The 20647-nt window shown below is 36.3% G+C and overlaps 1 protein-coding gene across 1 annotated transcript; it reads right to left on the bottom strand.

Annotated features, from left to right (window-relative positions):
• Positions 1-386: 386 nt before the first annotated feature.
• LOC123870806 (adenylate cyclase type 2-like) lies at positions 387-20414 on the bottom strand. Its single transcript, XM_045914262.1, has 20 exons — positions 20315-20414; positions 16470-16652; positions 15051-15197; positions 14212-14377; positions 13666-13868; positions 12936-13085; positions 12018-12136; positions 11592-11736; positions 10781-10917; positions 9380-9529; positions 7768-7912; positions 6565-6639; positions 5904-6040; positions 5159-5329; positions 4484-4799; positions 3756-4119; positions 3256-3434; positions 2660-2921; positions 2094-2218; positions 387-1591 (listed from the first exon to the last, which is right to left on the bottom strand). Exons 1-20 carry the CDS (start codon positions 20315-20317, stop codon positions 1142-1144), a joined length of 3627 nt encoding a protein of 1208 aa, XP_045770218.1. The 5' UTR covers positions 20318-20414; the 3' UTR covers positions 387-1141.
• Positions 20415-20647: the final 233 nt, after the last annotated feature.

Raw genomic sequence — 20647 nt, 5'->3', positions numbered from 1 at the left:
AGGTCTTCGTAAGCGTTCCACCCCAGTACGCCACGGGAATTTTTTCAGCTTCCGTGGATTGTATACAGAGAACTGGTGTGCCTCCAGACATCCTGCAGCAACTGCTCGAGCAACGTTTCAAGGACAGTGATCAATTAAGAAAATTCATATACTGTTTCGGCACAACCTCTGGATACGTTGATAACACTGGACACTTTAAGACTGACATGATGGCGAAGCTTGTAGGAAATAATGCGCGAAAGAATCAGTTCGTTAATACCATAAATGAATGCAACAAATCAATCGGAAAGGATAGGTACGAAACGTTATATAAAGCGTCTGTTTGTGTACGTGAAAAATCGCCTATTATAATCACTTTGTAAAGTCTTTGAAATATGATCCATTGCTTGGTATCGTCATCCATCTGTTATTTATCTTTAATTGACATTGAATTCTCAGGTTTCCTTTACTTAATCAGTTACTTGGAGTCAGGTAAGGTATATCTAAAGAAAATAAATACATTCACCTTCACGTACAGTCGTCCTAGTTTTGCTACGAAGGTCGTCGGCTCGTTTTGCTCACCACCTCTCGATCTCATGAGTTCGCATCCAGGACTTCCTGCGAACTTCTATCTTCGTGCTTTAACAAAACGCTGTAGGGCTAGGATAGACTAGATAATGATTTATTTCAGCAAACAGTTTTCAACACGATTTCAGTCAAAACTACTGTTGACCAACAAAGACTGGGTGGAGTCAGTCGGCCTGTTTTTGTAGTTTAAACTAGTTTTGACCATATGAGAATTCAGACTGTACTAACAAATATATTTTATGTTAATAATTTTATTTATTGAATAAACCTAGCATTTTCTACAAGTAAAAGTATTGATTATTTTGTAAATCATATACCTGCGCTTTTGTTATAATTGAATTATATTAAGTATATTATGTAGTAGGTAATAGACAAATAAAAAATTATACTTCTAAATATGGAAAGGTAACTACTTATTTTGAAAAATATACAATTACTTAGTGGGTAGTTATTTACTCCATTCATTCAACACTTACTTAAGTTACCTATATTTAATTTAATATTAATAATCATTTAATTATAAAAAATTACGACATAAAAGAACATTCGAAATGAAACAACCACAATGCTTATTTTAACAACGAGTTTCCATAATATCAGTTTCTTTATCACTCAGATTATTCATTTGAGATGCGGGACTAAAATTTTCCACGTCCACTAATCCACTAACTGACCTATTATACTTTTTTTTCTTGAAAAAATCTTCTATATTTTCATTTGAATTTTCATTCTCGGATGGAACACCACCTAAGTTATGATAAGTGGAGTTTTGTGAGGAAGAATCGAAAATGCCTGTTTCACTTGAAGTACCGCTAAGTAGAGTGGTCCTAGCTGTATATGCTCGCCCTTTATCATTGTACTTGAGGTAGTCCAAGGTGCAGATATTTTGCTTTACTAGATTGAACTCGTCATCAAGTGGTACAAAATATGTCTTTATTAACCCTCTCCCTTTTATGAATACATCGCCACGACATTGAGTAAGTATTCCACATTCTTCTAAGATTTTTGCTGTGTTTTCAGTCACCTGAAAGATTTGAATGATTATGTATCCACATATAAAATTACATTTATCGAATGCTAAGACTAATGATGGCTGTTGCGAAAACAACACGATTTGAGAGAGCTTTACAATAGGTACCTACCTACCTACTCAATCAGAAGAAATCTTTAATGAAAATCTTTTTTGAACTCTATAAGGTTTTAATTTAAAAAACTAATCTTTATAATAACTGCTCTGCTAGCTTTCCGTTTTACCAATTTTGATGAAATTAGATACAGATATAAGTAGCATGCATCCCGAGAAAGAGCATAGGCTACTTTTGGCCCCAGAAAATCTAAGGCTTCCTACAGGATTCCTAAAAAAGTAAGTCCACAAGGACACAGTTGCTCTACTTTTACTTAATAATTACCCTAGCAAATCTATAGCCAAAGGCACCTAGAATCATTGTTTAAATTACCAATGAGTTGGTTTAGGCCATTGGTAAATTAAACACTGATTTTATAACCTGAATATTGAACAATCTTACCTGAATCCGGCCCGATTCTCCAGTAGAGTCCATGCGGGAGGCCATGTTAACCGCGTTACCCCAGATATCGTACAGTGGTTTCAGCGAACCAACCACACCCGCTGCAACTTCTCCGTTGGATATACCTTTAAAACAATTCATTTATCTTTATTATAGTTATATAGGTACCTATATAAAAAGTATAAAAAAAGGAAAAACATACTGACTGACTGACTGGTCTATCAACGCACAGCTCAAACCACTGGACGGATTGGGCTGTTTGGCGTGCAGATATTATGACGCGGACGTAGAGAGATGAGAGCTATTATGATGTAGGCGTTCGCTGAGAAAGGGTTTTTGAAAATTCAACCCCTAGGGGGATAAAAAAGGGGTTGAATTTGTAATAAGTGCTAGAAAAGTAATTGTCAGACCGTCGAATGAAGTAATTTTTTTGATTTATAGACTAGCGCTTGGCTGCTGGCAAGTGATGATGCAGCCCAAGATAAAGCGACTTGCCTAGAAGAGGCCTATTTACTCTTGACTTGAAGGTTATAGAAGATATTAAAAGCAACAAATTAGGTGATTACCAATCCTTAGATTTAATCCTTCAAAACTTTGGAAAGAGCCGCGATTGAAGTTTTGCAGCTGCATCATCATAGCTGCTGCAAATTCGACCATAGTAACAACTATTGTTCGATTGTATGGAGTGTTTTTGCTTCTATCGACTATTGAAGTGTAGGAATCGTATGAATCTCGTCGATTCGGATCTAGTCCACAAGCTGCCATGTACGTCCAACCCGCCATTTTGATTTTCTCCACTTTGTGCAATGATGCACCAGTTAGAAGAAGCTATAAAAGATTGTTTCATTTATAATAATATTAAAAGTAAATAAAAATTCTATGCCATCAAAACATGAACCACTAGGCTCTTAGCCAAGGTGGCAGGTCAAAGCCAAGCCGAGATGGTAGGCTAAAGTCACGCTAAAGTACGTTACCAGGGAATCGTTCTTCCTTGCGCCTACTTGTATAATTGGGCCAGGCCTCGAGACCCGCCCGTACCCCCAATTAGCCTTAGCCAATTGGTAAAAATTACACAAGTTAAATTTCGAACAATATTTAGACGCTTTATTTGTAAAATTTCTTCATGATATATCGAACTAGTGTTCAAAATTAAAATACGTACCCGATCAAAATCCGATATGACTTCGTCAAGTATGCTTAACAAGAATTTATCGCTCATCTCTGCATCGTTTTCTAATCCTAACTTATAATCCGTTAGCGAAGCAAACATTACCGCTACATTGTCATATTTCTCATAATACAACTCATCCAGAGATCTGTTCAGATCCATATATACCTGTACTAGAACAAAAGTATCTGTATGAAATTTCAAATATTTTTTGAAATACCTAATAGTAAAGTTGTTATGCTTGGCCCTTACGCACATAGACATCCGTCGAGCAAGCCATATGTAGTGCATATCTCATGTTGCGACACATAAGAAGTTGATGAAATGAATTCAACAACGTTGAACATATAAACTTCGAGAGCTAGCAGGTGCGATACACGCTACAATATGATTAGCAATTTTCAATGGTGTCCTTTGCCTTTTACTTGCATTTAAAAACATTGAGCATGTACGCATGTGGAAACCTAGCATTACATTATTATCATCTCGCTTACCAACATGTGCAGGCAAAATATTTTCTAGTAGCATATTATTAACTTTCAACATAGTTTCCGCTTCTGCTTGTTCTTCCTTCAGTTGTATTTGCCATAAATGATCTAATCGATTTCTATATTCAGTAGTTCTATCGATCCAATACAAAGTTATAGTTATAATGACCACAGATAGTGTATGGGACACTCTTGGGTCTAAACCGACGTTCCAAGTTGTGTCGATAGAGAAGAGGTTGGTTTTGATTTCCCAAACAATCCAGAGGTAAAATAGAGTCATGCCACCAGCCACAATCCATTTGAAAATGAAGAACACTCTACTGAATAGAAAGTTTAGTAGCAATGCTAAACTCCAGCATTGGGTAACGTGCTGAAATATTTTTTTGGATATTAATCAAACTTTATATCACGTTGCATCTGCATGAAGATCTTAGAGTGTCCATGCAGATGCATGCTTTAATATAGAGCATATCAGCATATTATATTGTGACATTCCCACACACTTAAATTATTTGCTTGCCTGAACTTGAAAATACACTCGAGCATGTTCGTACATAGATACGACGTCCAAAAATGCTATTAGGCTGAATTTCTCAGCTCTAGCTGACTTCATGCACAAATGATATAGCTTGATATAGGTATTTAATTTTGATCATATAAGTGAAGTTTATAGAAGTTATAAAGTCTAAATTTGGTAGGGTAATGAAACAAATAGATTAGCAGAAAGAACTTACCCAAGAAGACACGCAGTTTGATAAAACGCTCTCCGATGTTGGTTCCACTTTAACTTCTGTGCAAGAAATGACGTTTATCATGGAAGTTCCAGCGAGACCCAGACTTATAAGCATGTATGTTCCCGTTCTTATTTTTGGACACCGTATGATGGCTAATGATAAATCGTAAATGCATCTGATTAGTTTATTCTTGGGTTCGTCGATGCCTTTATGTTTTGTCCATGCAAATTGAAACCAGGATAGGGGCTGCATTATAATTAAAAATAGTAGCAATATACCGAGCAAAGTCTGTGCATACCACTCGAATTGGTAAAACCTAAAAGAAATAAAAAAATTCAGCCTTACAATTACCTACGCCGTAATGCCTGCAGGAGCCGCAAGAGGTGCGTTTTTGAGTATTGAAAATGCAAAGGATAATGCTGAATGCCATCATTCAGCAGCACAAAATTCCTAAGTAGAGGTGTCATTAGCATCAACCTTTTCCCTTGACCTTGATCTCTGCTTTCGTTCGCCGTTTTTTATTCAAAGCACGATGCGGTCTAGTCCTGTGGTTTGCACCACATTTATTTTTTAAATCAGTGCTATGTGGCTTTTACAGCTCTAATGACGCATCTTCTAAAGATTTTGCGGGTCATCCCTTGGTATGCGATCATCTATAATGTAAAAGTGTCATACCAGTGTGTGGTCAGTCCATTGATAGTCATAATCAAGCAAAGCATAAGAAGGCAACACGTGATGTAGTACTTGAATAAAGGATCTGGTTGCAGTAGAAAAGATTTCTCTAAGTTCAAATTCTTGTACATGAGCGTAAATCGGTTAAGTCGAGATTCCTGTTTGAAATGGTCCCTGAAAGGTAACATTTATCATTATAGAATTTAATTAGTATATTTTGTATCGTTATTATTAAATTTATTCTTCTTGAGGAATTTATTGAACTGTCACAAATCATAGTTATAACATTATAAATGTGAAAGTGTCTTTTTCTGTCTGTCTGCAAGTTTTTCATGTCCTTCAGCTGATTTTGATGCATCCCGAACGTAGGCTACATTTTATCCCAAAAAGTTGAAGAGTTTCCACAGGATTTTTAAAAACCCAATTCCATGCGGACCAGATCGCGGGCATCATCATCTGGTATAATACAAAATCTTAAAAATAAAATTGTTCTTCTATGTACCGAAGTTCATTTGGCTACTTTTATAGGTATGCATGCACATGCATATTGCTATGCAGGTATGCATAAGCAGGTGGATTAATTTAGGCCATTATTATTGTCATGTACGTTTACGAATACGCTTTTCGATACACTCACACTACTACTACTTTGGCTGAAGGGACTTCGAAATAGGTATGGTAGGGTACTTCGAATGTACAGTTTGAATTATGTAGGTACTGAAAATACTACTTTTTAATACGTACTTACTTTCCATTGCGCATGTCTTCTATTTCCTTAGCCATCTGAGCATCAGCCGCCTTGAGCATTTGTTGGTATTCAACTAGATTCTCGTCCATAAACGCGGTCGTTCTACGTGCAGATGATGAACTTCTATTTTCCGATCGCTACTAGAAATAGAGATATAATTTGTTCTGAGACCCACTTTCAAAGAGTTGCTTCTTCTTCTTTGTCCTTATTCCCCGCTATCACAACATTTTTTCTTTCACTCACTTCTGTCATACTTCAACGCATTATTCACCCCTTTCACACATAATCCTCTTTCACGTAATCCATCCACCTTTTCTTTTGGCTTCCTCTCCTCTTTTTCCTTCCACATACATATTTAACTTTCAAAAAGTTGCTATAAGTACCAAAACAATTTCCTTTTTGAAACACCTTATCAAAGTAATGGCTGAAGGGCTGAAGCTACAAAAACTTTCAATGGTGCGGTGCGATAAGCATTTTTAGAAACGAGTCTAATTGGAAAATGTAATTAGCAAACTAGATGTGCTTGAAACATTAAATTAAAAGAATTTGAAAAAAAAATGCGTCTTAAAGGCAGTCAAATTCTCACTAATAAGATATACTGCATGGCGTACGATTTGGGCTGTGTGGATTTAGGTTTTTCTAAACAACAAAAATAACTTACTCTACCACGTCGAGTCGGAATTATTTTGTTAAATCCGACAGAAGCTCTTCGAAACGGCTTGTAGTCGATGATAGGCTATAAACAAAAAAAAAAAAATATTGCAAATCGGTCCAGAAACCTCGAAAAAATCGGTCTAACTACATACATATAAAAAAATATATATATTCGCGTCGAATTGAGAACCACCACCTATTTGGAAGTCGCTTAAAAATGAAGAAAGCTTACAATAAAATTATACTTACGTAATACTTACTCGTACTTCAAGTTATATGTTGTGAAGTTATGGTTAAGTAATCCAATATAAATTAGCAAAATATCTGCTTGTAAATATACAGCATAGTGGTGTGTGTCAAGACATGTAGAGATAGTTACTCTTCTCTTGAGCACTCTACGTACGGTTAGCATGCAATAGGTGTGGACTGTGGCGTAATATTGTAAAGAAATCTGAATTTTTAACCGACTTCTAAAAAGGAGGAGTTGGGGTCTTTTTTTATGTATGTTCCCCGTTACTCGAAGACGCCTCGACCGATTTTGATTGTTTTTTTGTTTTAAAGGGTGTAACTTCCCATATTTTGGTAAAGATAATATGATGAATACCTTCGGAGATAGAGAACAGAACTCCTCAAATGGATAAGAGTAAATTACTCGCGATCAGTGTAAGAACAGGTTTTTAACGAGGCATAGCATATTTTAATACAGTGGGGCCACTAAAAATGCCACTAAAAATTGTAAAATAAAAAATAAAAAATTAAAACCGACTTCAATAACCACAAACACTAAAAAGTTTAAAATAATTTAATATATTACTGAATATATTGTGTAAACCAGAGTTAACGTAGTTCTATAATAACATTTTTTGGAGTTGGTGGTACTCATTCTGAGAGGAGACTGTCTTCAGTTCGGTGATGGGTTAACGATCATGATAAATAGAATAGAATAGATTTTTACAAGTGCTTTTGAATCGTCAAAATAATTTACCACTGGTTCGGAATGCCGCTCCTACCGAGAAGAACCGCAAGAAACTCGGTGGTTGCTCTTTTCAATTGTTCAATTCACAATAATATGCCATACTTTAGAAGCAATTGCAGCCCCGCCCATTGCTGAAGCGAGTTAAATCCATGATGATATTATATTCATTCGCATGTCGATGCTGGCTGTACAATTTTACTTGCGCTATCAATGTTACGGTATTTTAAACTTTACCTTTTGCGTTCTCGAGAGTAGAAATGTTTGTAGCTTATTCTTCATTATGAATGGATCGTTCTGGGACGCAAAGTTCGGCTCTATAATGTATTCTCGTGCGTATTCCAACAGCAGATCTAATGTTTGCTTCGTTATGTGCACTTTCCTAAAATAAAAATATGTGTCTATGAGGTAAGCAAGTTTTTAGTCTTTAGTTTAAAGTCAAGTTACTAGGTTAGTAAGGATAACTTTTACCTATAAACATACAACATAAACCAGGAACTAGACACTAAAAATATTGCACGTAAGTTTTCTTTGTAACGTTATGTTCTACTAAAAAAGGGCCTTTAGAAATTACTTACAAGTAAAACTGGGGCAACTCAGCTAGTCTGTACTAAAATTGCAAAGTTACTACTTAACATTAGCAAAGTAAGCGCCAAGCTTTGCGTGACAGAGCTTCTGGCTTCAATGGAAGGAATGCTACTACTTCTTCCAGGCGATGCAAAAGTCGCGAGTCACATTGGGACTCAGTTATTGACTAAATAAATCAACAAAATGGCTGATTCAAGAACTAAGATAATAAAATGATGTGTTTGTGATTTAACGATATATTATAATGAAAATAAAGGGTACATAGACATACTTACCACAATTAATACTATAATTCAAAATCATTATATTAATCGTGTTATGTATCCGTTATTTACATTAGAATAAAAATACTGTCCCATTATGTGGTTTAATTTGCTTTGCACTTTAATAATTTTACTAGGAATACCCATTTAAAAAGTCTGCGTAATTAAGCCGTTTGTTTGCAATTAAAGTGACCCTAAACGATTCAGAATACAACAGCTTTCACCCAATTCAAATTCACCTGGGACAACTGACAGCGAGACACCACCCAGGATTATCCTGTCTTTCTGTCAGTCCAAAATGTCCTCATTTTTGAATGCAAAAAGGGAACGATACGTCTGTTCAGGTAGCGTATTGTATCAGATTTATTTATTCAATTACACTGCAGCTTTCCAACAAATCAAGTTCCAGTATTCAACGTTTTGTTGCATGCAGATAATCAATCTCTCTGTCCCATGTCGGTCTGTCTGCATGAAATTGCAGAACTATTGTTTTAATGACAAGCAATTTAGCCTTTGTGCATGCGCGTCAGGATATATTGTGGGCCAAAACAATTACCAGACTGTACGTGGACGGTGGAGTATGGTTGAAATATGGTGGCGTGTTACATTAGCCGTGTCGTTTCTGTTACAGTGGGGCCATTAACTATATTTGTGAAAATTTAACGGATTCTTCTGCCGTAAAGTCGCCGGCTTATCGTTGTTTTATAATATTATATTTCAGTTAATGTGCTTTAGCTTTCCAACCTTGTTCACCCTTCTATAAACCCCTATCCTATAAAGCAAGACACAGAGCGGGTTTCCATCTTTGTGTCATCAATGTTTTATCTACATCCACAAAACGCATTGCATTTTCATTTCTTATACGCATGACTAAGGTAAAGATACCTTTTAAAGTTTGTGTTTCCTGATCCGGGTATTTACATATATATGTATGTATAACAAACAAGCTTATAGTGAATTAAAAACAGATAGTAAATATGATATTTGCGTTAGCTTACCCCGCTTTTCCTGTAGATTCCATTTTGTTTGCAATAGTAACGTCTTTCGACCAAATATCGAATTGCCACTTGCGAATGCCGATCAAACCGCTTAATATTTTACCTGAATGCACACCGATCCTCATATCAATATTCAGGGCGCGTTTCTCTCTGTAAATAATAGTAATATTCAAGTAAAGTTAGCAGGATGTGCAAAATCATTTGTTACTATTTGAATTTCTTTGTTGTTAAACCCCATAAATATAATGTTTCAGGGTCCTTGAGAGTAAATTAGAATAGAAATGAGTAAAAATGTAATACGTTATACGACGAACGTATGAAAATAATGGCCTCATAAGAAAATATAGTCACTATGAAATGAGGAGATATAAGAACAGAACTAGAATAAACGACATAGGCCATAGCCTAATGGGTACGAAACATACGTTTGGTGCTAGAATGGTGACCGAAACGTGCAGAATTGGTAGACTTCGCACAAGATGCACAGACGACATTAAACTAGTAGCAGGGGCCCGTCAAAAGCCCCTACAAGAGACCCTAGATATTCAGCAGTGGATGTCTATCCGTTAATGACGACGTGTGCCCCATTAATATTGTTATCTTTTCCATAATTTCACTAGAGTACAAAATGGGGTTATTCAAGGATCAACAAATTTCTCAAAGGCCGGCAACGTATCGGCGGCGGCTCCTCTGGTGCTGCAAGTGTTCATGGACTCACCTGCTCGTTTGCTCGTTAGTTAATTTATTTAAATATTGTTAAATATTTATTAATAATATTGTACAATAATGTGCAAACTAAGTTAAACATCTAAGTAGGTATTCCCCCTGATTCCAGGAGACAGGTAAGATGAAGTCTAAAGTCGCAGTCTCAAGCTGGGTTGGCCGTTTGCCAAGCAGATTATTGTCCGCAGGTAAAGTATGATATTCATATAATGCGGGCGCTGAACGTGCTTAAGGTTTTAATGGATAGCCTTTATGTGTACGCGTTCTGCGATTTTCTCATTTTAATATAACAAAAAATCTTTTGCCGCATCGTGGCTGGATGTTATACGATCAGCTTTTATTAGCTTTAGGTATAAGATAAGAACTCCTCGATAGTAATTACCTACCGTCCTGCCATCCTATCCTTACCCCCCGTCCACACACTGCAACCATGCAACTCTACTCGCGCAATTAATCGCGACGCCCGACGCACTAGGTCGCTTGCCTTTGCAACGCGATGGACGTCGAAACTGTGGCAGCGTGCGCGTTATTGCATACTTACCGACAAAACAGGGAGCGATGGGCATGAACGAGGAACACACTACGTCTCTTTCTCCGTTCCTCGCTCCTTCCCATGCTACAGAGGCAGTGTGTGGACGGGGGGTATCTCAAAAGATATAATTGAAAAAATATACACACCTAACATTTTTAATAATATGAATCATTTCTAGTCCTAAGTCCACGCAGTTCTTAGCATGTTGCTCGTTTGGTTTTGGTATACCGCTCACACAATAGTAGCAGTCCCCTAAAAACTTGATTCGCAGGACGTCGTGTTCCTGAAAACGTATTAAGTAGACTATAAGTACATTAGACCCCAATGCATGATTTTAAAGATAACTAGCTAGGTAGGTAGTACCAGCGCTTTTTTTCGCGAGTTGGTAAAAACATCTGAAAGTGACGTCGGATATATCAACAGTTTATTGAAATGTCTGACTTCACTGACATACAGAAAAAGCCTCTTGCCTTTTCCAGCCACCCTTTCGGAACTGCGATGTGTAAACACTAGGAAGGCGGCTGTCTCTACTAAGGTTTGGTTTGCTTTTTGCTTGGCCCATTTATCTTTAACTCTGATTCCCAAACCTTGGGAATTCAGAAATGTGATGGAACTGTGTCCAGTATTGAAACTGTATGAAGGCGAAGGGGCCGCAAAGCTGCCGCTACGATCGTGCTTTTATATGTAGAATTCCTGTTTTAAAAAGCGCCGGTAAATGCGACTTTGCGCGTTCAGTGTGACATCCTATCGTGTAGTAATTAATAAGCCTTCGTGCTTATTTTGAATGTCTAACTTTTTAGAGCAGTAGCTAATTGAGAAGATCTTGAAATATAATTTCAGTTATAAAAGGGTTTCCTAAAATCATTCCCTGGGTTAGCCACAAAAGTATTTCGACTTGATTCTCTACGCGGACGAAGTTGGAAATAAAGTAAGTTCAAACTTCAAAATCAAACTCACTTCGGATGCCTCATCGAATCTTCCAAATAATTCGTTTAGTAGCTCCACCATTCTCAACGGAGACAAAGTAGTTGATATCTTTGTATAGTTGACGACGTCCGCGTACAAAATGCTTACATTTTCATGCTCTTCCACGTACAGTTGACTGAAAAAGTTTATACAAAAATAATACAATGAACGGAATTCCCACGGGATTTTTGAATACCTAAATTCAAGCAGAAGGAGTCGCTGGCATCATCTTCTAGTATTCAGTGCCATTTATAATACATAATATTATTATGATTGCCAAAAAGGATGCAGTTCCTCTTGTTCAATTTTGCGAGACATGAACACCCCTAGTATTTTATTTGTGATACCTCATCACTACAATAGAGTGTGGTACTAATGTTTGATTAAAGTAAAATTAAAAAACTCTTTAGTGCCTACCTAAAGGATCTCATGTTGTAACTCTGGCTGGGTGACCTTATGTTCAAGAACATGTTTCGTATATCTTGTCTCACTTTCGAAACTATGTGTTCCGGTAAAATACTTAACATGAGACGTTCCTGAAAAAAATATCAAATGTATTTATTAGGATCCACTAACCCATTAAACTTTTTCTTGCACACAACTTCATCAACGAAGTTACAAACAAAGGTACTTTTTTACTAATCGGTAACCGAATAAGTTACTCATAAATATCAGCTCACTAATAGTCCTATAATATTAAAATAGATAGATATATCATATGGGGTCACATCAAACTTCTTGTCAGAGAAATTTCTTAACAGAGTAGTTTACAAAAGTTAGACAATTATTTGATTGAATAATTGTAATTAGAATTTCCGCCTCGAGTTTAGCGCATGAAAGTTAGGCAGCGATCTGAAAACTCACTCACTAGAGTAAGCGTTAAAATTATTTTTCAAATTAACAACAAACGCTAAATTCATTTTAAAAAGAAGATCGCATACAGCTGCAAGACCTGCAAGAGGTGGAATTTTTCCAGGTCTAAAAATTCGAGTGGAACATTGGTCGAGCCGTCTGCAGTTGGAAAACAACCATGTCTTTTCCAAGTTAGTTCGCTGCATCATCACTGACTCCCAGCGGCCTGAATCGCTAGGTCAGTGTCTAACCTGAACGATAGCCACCGAGCGCATTCGACATTGGTTAGTTCTCCATTGCTGCTTAACTGAATGATATAAAAATAATTTTTCGTAGAAAACCTTCAATGGATTAAAAATAAATGTCAAATGAGCTCGGCGGCCATGATTTAGGGTTAGATGCTGAGTTAACGAATCAGTAGGCAGGTGAGATCGCGCTAAGAGCTAACTTGTAATGGAATAAATGAAAAAAGATTACATATACCTCTTGATCCTTAACAAATTTCAAACGCAACGTACTCTCCACGCAAGCTCGCCTGTCCAAGAAGGAGCGTCGAGTGACTATCTCGTTCATCAATCTGAAGTACACTCCCATAAGGTTGACGCCAATTAGGTAGATAACTTCACACGCTACCTACAACGGGTTCTGTGTTTATTGATAAGGTTTATTAATAGGTCATTTGCATTCAATTTAATTAATCTGTTAATCATCGTATCCAATTGAGTACTTTTAGGTTTCTTAGCATCCGCTGTCAATCCGTCTATCTGTCTGTCTGTTTGTCAGCGGGAGTGTATCTCATGAATTTTAATTGGTAGAGAAGTTAAATTTTCACAGAGTAGGTATTTGCCGCTATATATAAAAAGTATATATAAAAATAGTGTTATATCAATGGTAAGGAACCCTTCGTTTGCTGAGTTAGACCATAGTCAGACACACTTTTGACCCATTTTTTATTCAAAGAAAATTTTGAGAACTCTCAGGCTTACTCAGGATGTTTCTTGTCTTTCGCCGAGAATAACTGATTACTTAAACGCTCAATTCGAGTAATTCCGAAAAGTTAAAGACGCGTGCCCCGGATGGAACCCCGGACTCCGCAAATAGGAGGCCGAACTCATGTCTCCTTTCTCACTGTAGATATATAAGTATAGCAAATTGTACACATCTACAGCTTCGAACGCCCAGTGTTTTAGTTTTTAAAGAATATCCTACTTACCACTATGCCCACGTTGGGGTTTTCGTAATACGTGAAGAATGCGAACACAAAGGTGTAAACAGTGCTAACCAGCACACCCAAGAAAATCGCCAGAAAGTTGTTCCTCATTGGTAGAAATATGTACACCGACAGTAAAGCCATGGTTGAGTATGCAGGCCTTAAGAGCATGCCTTCGCTAACCGTGAAAATGGCAACGGCTATATCTGTAAACATAATCATATTATAGTACTTGTAACGAGAATATTGTGTCTATCCAGAAAAACATTACCAAGAAAAATAACAGGGGTTTATGAAGTCAGCGTTCAATCGCCCCGTGATTGGCTGAATTTATAATTCAAGTACCTATTCTTTTTGCAACAATGCATTGTAGCAAAAAGATTAGCATAAAATATGTAGCCAATAACAACAATTGCGATTGTAATAATGATTGATGCAAGTTTTATGGAATCGAGCTACTGTTTATCATGTTGCAATAGGTACCTACATAATTTTCCTAAAGTTTATAAGCGTGCTATATTGTCTCTCTTTAAAGTTTTAATATAATACCTGACATCACGAGGTCCACAGTAAGAATGAATGTAAAAAGTATCGGTATCCAGAACCACCGCTTTTTCAGCGGGTTGTAGCAGCATTTGCAGAAGGAGACCGAAGGCACTGCTATTCTTACGATATACATAGCCATCGACAAATAGGTAGAGCGCCATTGTATTTGCTGGAAATATATTTAAACTATTTTAATGATCACAATCCTGATTCCTGATTTCGCTGATTTGTTATCTGTGCTGCAGCGATGCGGTATCGGCAGTACACTAACTACTGAAAACTTTTTAAGTTCGAGTGATTGTTTCAATATTTTTAACCGACTTCCAAAAAAGGAGGAGGTTCTCAATTCGTTGGAATCTTTTTTTTAGCTCTTAGCAGAAACCGGGCGAGTTTCCACCCCTATGTCGTCAACATTGCTTCTATGCGCATGAAACGCTTTGCGTCAATATTCCTTGTCGCATAGCTAGGGTTTGAAATACTCTTCCGAGATCAGTATTTCCTACCAATTATAATCCGAGTGTCTTTACATAAGAGTTAATAGGCACCTTCTAGGCAAATGTCCCATCTTAGGTCACATTATCACTTCAATAAAAATAAAAACGCATTGTCGCTTTGTAATATAGAATGAAGGCAATGCGATAACGTTTTGGTGATCGAGTATGTTGCTGCAGTGCATAGAAAAGAAAAAGGCTAGATTTTTAGAAATTCCCATGAAAGCGAAGCCGCCGACGTTCGCTAGTTTTATCTACCTATATATTTTATGAGCTTCTGCTGGTAAAATGAAAAATAAGTAGGTAGAACAAATAAAGAAAAGAAAAAAAAAAATTAAGAAATCAACATACCTCATTGTAAGTGAATGCTACGACCAAAATTATGTGAATCGTCGAAAAGAGTATTAGAAGTGATACGTAAATATAAACTAGTGTTTCTCTTAATTTTTCGTCGTATTTCCGATATAAGCCCTCCAAATCTTTTTGATAAAATTGATCCTGAAAAAAAATTGTTTGAACTTTTAATCCTGCTTAGCAAAAGCCTAAGTAGTTTGGGTGGGGCACTATGTTCGGCGCTCATCAGGGAAGACTAAGTGCAACAGTGGATGTCTACAGCTACAAAGGAAATTCAGAGAAAAGGACTCTATCTATTAAGAACGCAATGATGAGAGAGAGGATGGTGTGGAGCGAAACCGAGTGGAAAAGCTCTATAATTATATTTTACACTAGAGGATGCCCCCGGCTTCGCCCGCGTGGATTCCGGTTTTTTAAAATCCCGTAGGAACTCTTTGATTTTCCGGGATAAAAAGTAGCCTATGTCGGTTCAGCGGTTGGGCCGTGAAAACGTAGCAGACAGACAGACAGACAGATAGACAGACAGACAGACAGGCAGTCACACTTTCGCATTTATAATATTAGTATGGATTAGTCAAACGCAGGTTCGTGCGTGGCGTTTTCTTTGTGGTATACTTTTAATTTACATTTACCCATAATATGTAGAACCGTACGTCGAAATAAATAAAGATGAGTTTAAATTATTATAAAAAAGACGCTGCGTCTCGGTTTTATTGATCCTACCGTAGAATGAAAGGTTATAATGATTTTTGAGTACCTAAGTATGTTGAACGAGAAGGTCTTCTTATTAAACCTTTTGATTTATTATAATCTCACGTTGATGATAAATTTAAAAATAAAAATATTTAAAGTTAAAAGCTGTTCAAAGGTTGTTTTATTTATATTATTAATCCTCAGTTAATCAGTGCAAAAGATACAATTCACCTCCGAAAAACATTTGTATGCGATAAGGAACATGTGATTTTTCAAATATAAACATACATTTTATCATAATGATTTGTTTGGCTTTATCAGCTTCAAGTTTTGACATTTGTAACCATATTGTATAAGTACTTACTATTATTATCAAAAGATTAGGGATAAATCTTTGGACGATAAATGAAAAGTGGTTATAATGACGGCCCCGTATTCGGCGGGTCGAGGGATCGATTCTACGCGCTTATATGTCTAACTATTCTCACTAATAATGTTTTCAATGGTGAGAAATCTGCCAATCCGCAATTAAATATCTCTAGGTAGCTTTAATGTTGAAGGAAAACATCGCGGGAAACTTGCATATCTGAGAGTTCTCCCCTACTGTTCTCAAAAAACCAATCCGTACTAGGCCAGCGAGGACTATGAGCAAACCCATTCTGAGACGAAACCCGTGCTCAGTAGTGCGCCGGCGATGGGTTGACGATAATGATAAAAGCTCACCCTCAAATATTTCCAATTCCATTGCTTCCCACCAGTCTGCTCAGACTCATGACTCCTGAACTCGTGTAGAGATGATAAAACGCTGGTCGCTCTGCCCGAGTTCACTGAATAACGGGCCAGTAGTTCCAGGGCACCAACTTGAAGCACCACCGAACCTGTTGTCCTTGACAATGTGTCATCGTCCTGGTGAATTTAGTAAACAACAATAGAATATGTTGCCAGCGGTTTCGTCCGCGAGGATTTAGGCTTGTCAGCGTCGCACCCTATGGTTGCCAAAGGGTGCCAATGGGTGGCCTAACTAAGCCTTCCGTCAGTCTGTCTGTCAGCAATTGTACCATAGTTTTAGGCCGTTTTGCATGAAAACAACAAATTAAAAAAAAACCATGAAAACGAATTGGTAAGTATTATTTCTTGTACCATATATCTATATTATATATGTAGGTATACATGTATAAGTCTATTCATATTTTTTAAACATAACACTGGAGAAATGCCTGCTTGAATTCCGCTGATAAGGATCTGCGCACGCATACCATTAGGCTAACACTGCTACTTACTTAAAAAATCGATTTCGTTTTATCTACGATAATAATATTAAAAAAATGATTAAAATATTAATAAAATCTTAGGTCAGGTCGGTTACTTAAAAAGAGGGCCAACCCCTGTCCATCTATAAAATATTTAACGCTTTGAATTAGTCTTAGATATAGTAAGTAAACTAAGTTCGAGATTTTCGTCAAAATATTCGATTAATCTTGTAAACTCTATAAACAAAATCTTAATATATTATGTTTATATAAAAGCCAAGGATCTGTTCGTAAACACCGACTTTTTTCCACAACTCACGGTTAATATGACGATAATTAACTTAATAATGCTTACGTCCGTAGTTTACCCATTACATATATTGAAGTAAGGAGGTTTTAGAAGGATTACTTAACAGGGCTCTCTCCGTCACTCGTTTCATACAATCGTAGTTCCAATTTCATTTGAATATTAAGCCACCAAAGTAAATGAAATTTTGCAGACATATTCTAGAAACTAATATCTGTATCTGTGATGTTTTAGATTTTTCTAAAAATATGTAGTTTTAAAATTACAGGGGCTCAAAGATTTGTATGAAATTTTTTAAGACCGCGTAACTTTGAAACCGAATATTTTAACAGAAATCTGGAAAACCACAGACATAGATATTAGTTTCTAGAATATGTCTGCAAAATTTCATGGGCTTTGGTTTTTTAATATTCAAATGAAATTGGAACTACGATTGTATGAAGCGAGTGACGGAGAGAGCCCTCTTAAACTTAGAGCATGTCGCATCGCAATTACTTTGACACCCAGTTAGCTGCATAAATCTCGGAAACGTTGGAATAGTAACACAGCGAGATTTAGACTAATAGTTTACAGCTGGAATTTGTTAATAATGATCAAAGTTAGCGATCGGATTTGTAACCCATTGTATTTTACATCTAAACCCACACCAAGTTCTGTGAGAGTAAACTAGTTCTGTTGCAGTTAATATTACGACTGTATTTCCTCTAGAAATAAGTTGAGGAGCTGGTTAACACAACTGTGAAATAAAATTGTAGGTACAAGAGGAGCAAAGAAGTGAATGTAAACTCTTGAAACTCTACTGTACTCGTGCCGTTTTGATCGAAAAAAAAAAGAAATTCGAACTTAATTTTACCATAGTTTTAGGCCGTTTTGCATGAAAATGAATTCAAATTCGTATTAAGTGATCATAAGCATGAATTTTGGGCTCAATTTTAGAGCAGTTTTAGGTCGTTTTTCTTAAAATTGGGTTTAGGTATGCTGTATTGAGTAGGCTAATAATAAAATCTGTGTTATAGAATACACCGCAGTTTTGTTCGCCAGCTCCTGTTGTAATTTAAATTTAAGAGGGCTCTCTCCGTCACTCGTTTCATACAATCGTAGTTCCAATTTCATTTGAATATTAAGCAACAAAAGTCCATGAAATTTTGCAGACATATTCTAGAAACTAATATCTATGTCTGTGGTTTTCCAGATTTCTGTTAAAATATTCGGTTTCAAAGTTACGCGGTCTTAAAAATTTTCATACAAATCTTTGAGCCCCTGTAATTTTAAAACTACATATTTTTAGAAAAATCTAAAACACCACAGACACAGATATTAGTTTCTAGAATATGTCTGCAAAATTTCATGGACTTTGGTTGCTTAGTATTCAAATGAAATTGGAACTACGACTGTATGAAACGAGTGACGCAGAGAGCCCTGTTAAGTATTACAGCTAAGTGCAACGTTTAGTAGTTAAATGCAGATGGACGAATTCATAAAATATGTAGTGACAATACTCGTAAGGCGTGTCCCACTCCCCCCTCTTAAGTCGAGCAAAAGACGAGCAAACGAACAATACACATAATGGCCGTACAATTACATTTTTCTCGAATAAACTTACGGCATTATTAGACCTCCTGCCCGGCTAGCATGGGCAGTAGATAAAAATTCCCGATTATATCCACTGATGTCATAGAAATCAGTGGATATAATCGGGGATATAATTTTTATCTACTGCCCATGCTAGCCGGGCTGTATAGGTAAAGGTAGAAAACTGAAATTTCAGTGTTTTCTTTGCAGGGAGAGAAAGGAGAGCTGGTATGAGTATATTCTTATTAACCAAAACTTGTTTGTATATCAATACCACACCAGAATGAAATCTTATCAAACAAGAATTCTTGCGCTATCCTAACAATGTGTGATTTACTTAGAGATATCTAATCATGGTTTTGTAAAACTCAATGTTCGATGAATCATAATAATAATTAAACGCTGCAACACTGCAACGGTAGCGTAGGTAGGTATACTGATAATACAAATTATTTATTTACTCGTAAAGTTTTTAATTTTTTACTAAACATCGTTCTTACTTTTATTAATTAATTTAATTTAAACAGTAATTTACACTTGTGCGAATCAGCTAATTTAATTAAATTTAATTTTGCAGTTAATTTTATAGGTCTTTTGTTAGATACCAGCAGCGAAAAAACTTATCGATAAACGAATTACATAAATAAACTATAATTTCCAAATAATCTTTCCCTGTCGAATTCGAGGGGTCTTCTCATTTTCAGTAAAATTCTAATGTTAATATCACTTTTACTGAAGTGTTAGGTACGAGGTACCTATTGATCAATTTCTGGAAATATGATTGACTAGCTGATACCCGCGACTTCGTTCGCGTGGATGTAGGTTTTTTAAAATTCCCATAGGAACTCTTTGATTTTCCGGGATAAAAAGTAGCCTATGTGCTAATCCAGAGTATAATCTATCTCCATTCTAAATTTCAGCCCAATCCGTCCAGTAGTTTTTGCGTGAAGGAGTAACAAACATACACACACACACACACACACACACACACACACACATACAAACTTTCTCCTTTATAATATTAGTGTGATGATTGAGTGATGACAAATCAGAAGCATAACTTGCAGGCGTTGCTTACTCAATTGCAGCTGCTTAATCAATTGCAGTGAAACAGGTATAAAGGGCATTTTCTAACCAAGAGAAGAAAATTGTAAAAATAAATAAAAAATTACAGTGGTAAGAGATGAAGCGCAACTTGTTGCTCTAGCAATTAAAATGAAAATGAAATAAAAAGTTTGTGTGGATACATAGCTTTGTGGTACAAATTATGAATACAAATTAAATCGAAGGTTTAACGATATTTTTAAAAGGTTCCCTAATACCTAATAATATTAACAATTTGACTCATCTTGAGAATTTCACAGAAATTTTCCGTTGTCACTGATATTTTCACTATAAAACTACCAATCAATAAGTAATACCGAAATGCAAAAACAAACCATGATTATCAGATGACAATAGGCATTCTTGCAACTATTTGCAAATAACACTACACAAATTTTCCCAACCAAACAAAAAACATAGTATACACTCAACCACGGCACGTCAATCACTGAATAGAAGCTCAACAATGAGTCGGTCAAGTGATAATTGGTGATAACTAATTTGATAAGCGCCACTCGTCCATCGCAGGTACTGCAAAATTACGATAAAGTTCTTTATCATGGCGAGTAAAATATTAGAATTTTTTCTATGTACCTAGACTAGGAATGCTAGTAAGTAATCCCATCTATGAAATAATCTTTAGTTCTTGAATCTATGCTTTCTGTGCA

The sequence above is a fragment of the Maniola jurtina genome, chromosome 2 (genome assembly GCF_905333055.1).
Source record: "Maniola jurtina chromosome 2, ilManJurt1.1, whole genome shotgun sequence".
Lineage (NCBI taxonomy): Eukaryota > Metazoa > Arthropoda > Insecta > Lepidoptera > Nymphalidae > Maniola > Maniola jurtina.
This window is presented reverse-complemented; position numbering and strand designations above follow the sequence as displayed.

Excerpts from the sequence above, each read along its gene's own strand:
- LOC123870806 (XM_045914262.1), bottom strand. Across the intron at positions 14,378-15,050 it reads TAGCATTCACTTACAATGAG|CAAATACAATGGCGCTCTAC; the intron begins GTATGTTGATTT and ends ATATATTTCCAG. Across the intron at positions 1,592-2,093 it reads GAGAATCGGGCCGGATTCAG|GTGACTGAAAACACAGCAAA; the intron begins GTAAGATTGTTC and ends CAAATCTTTCAG.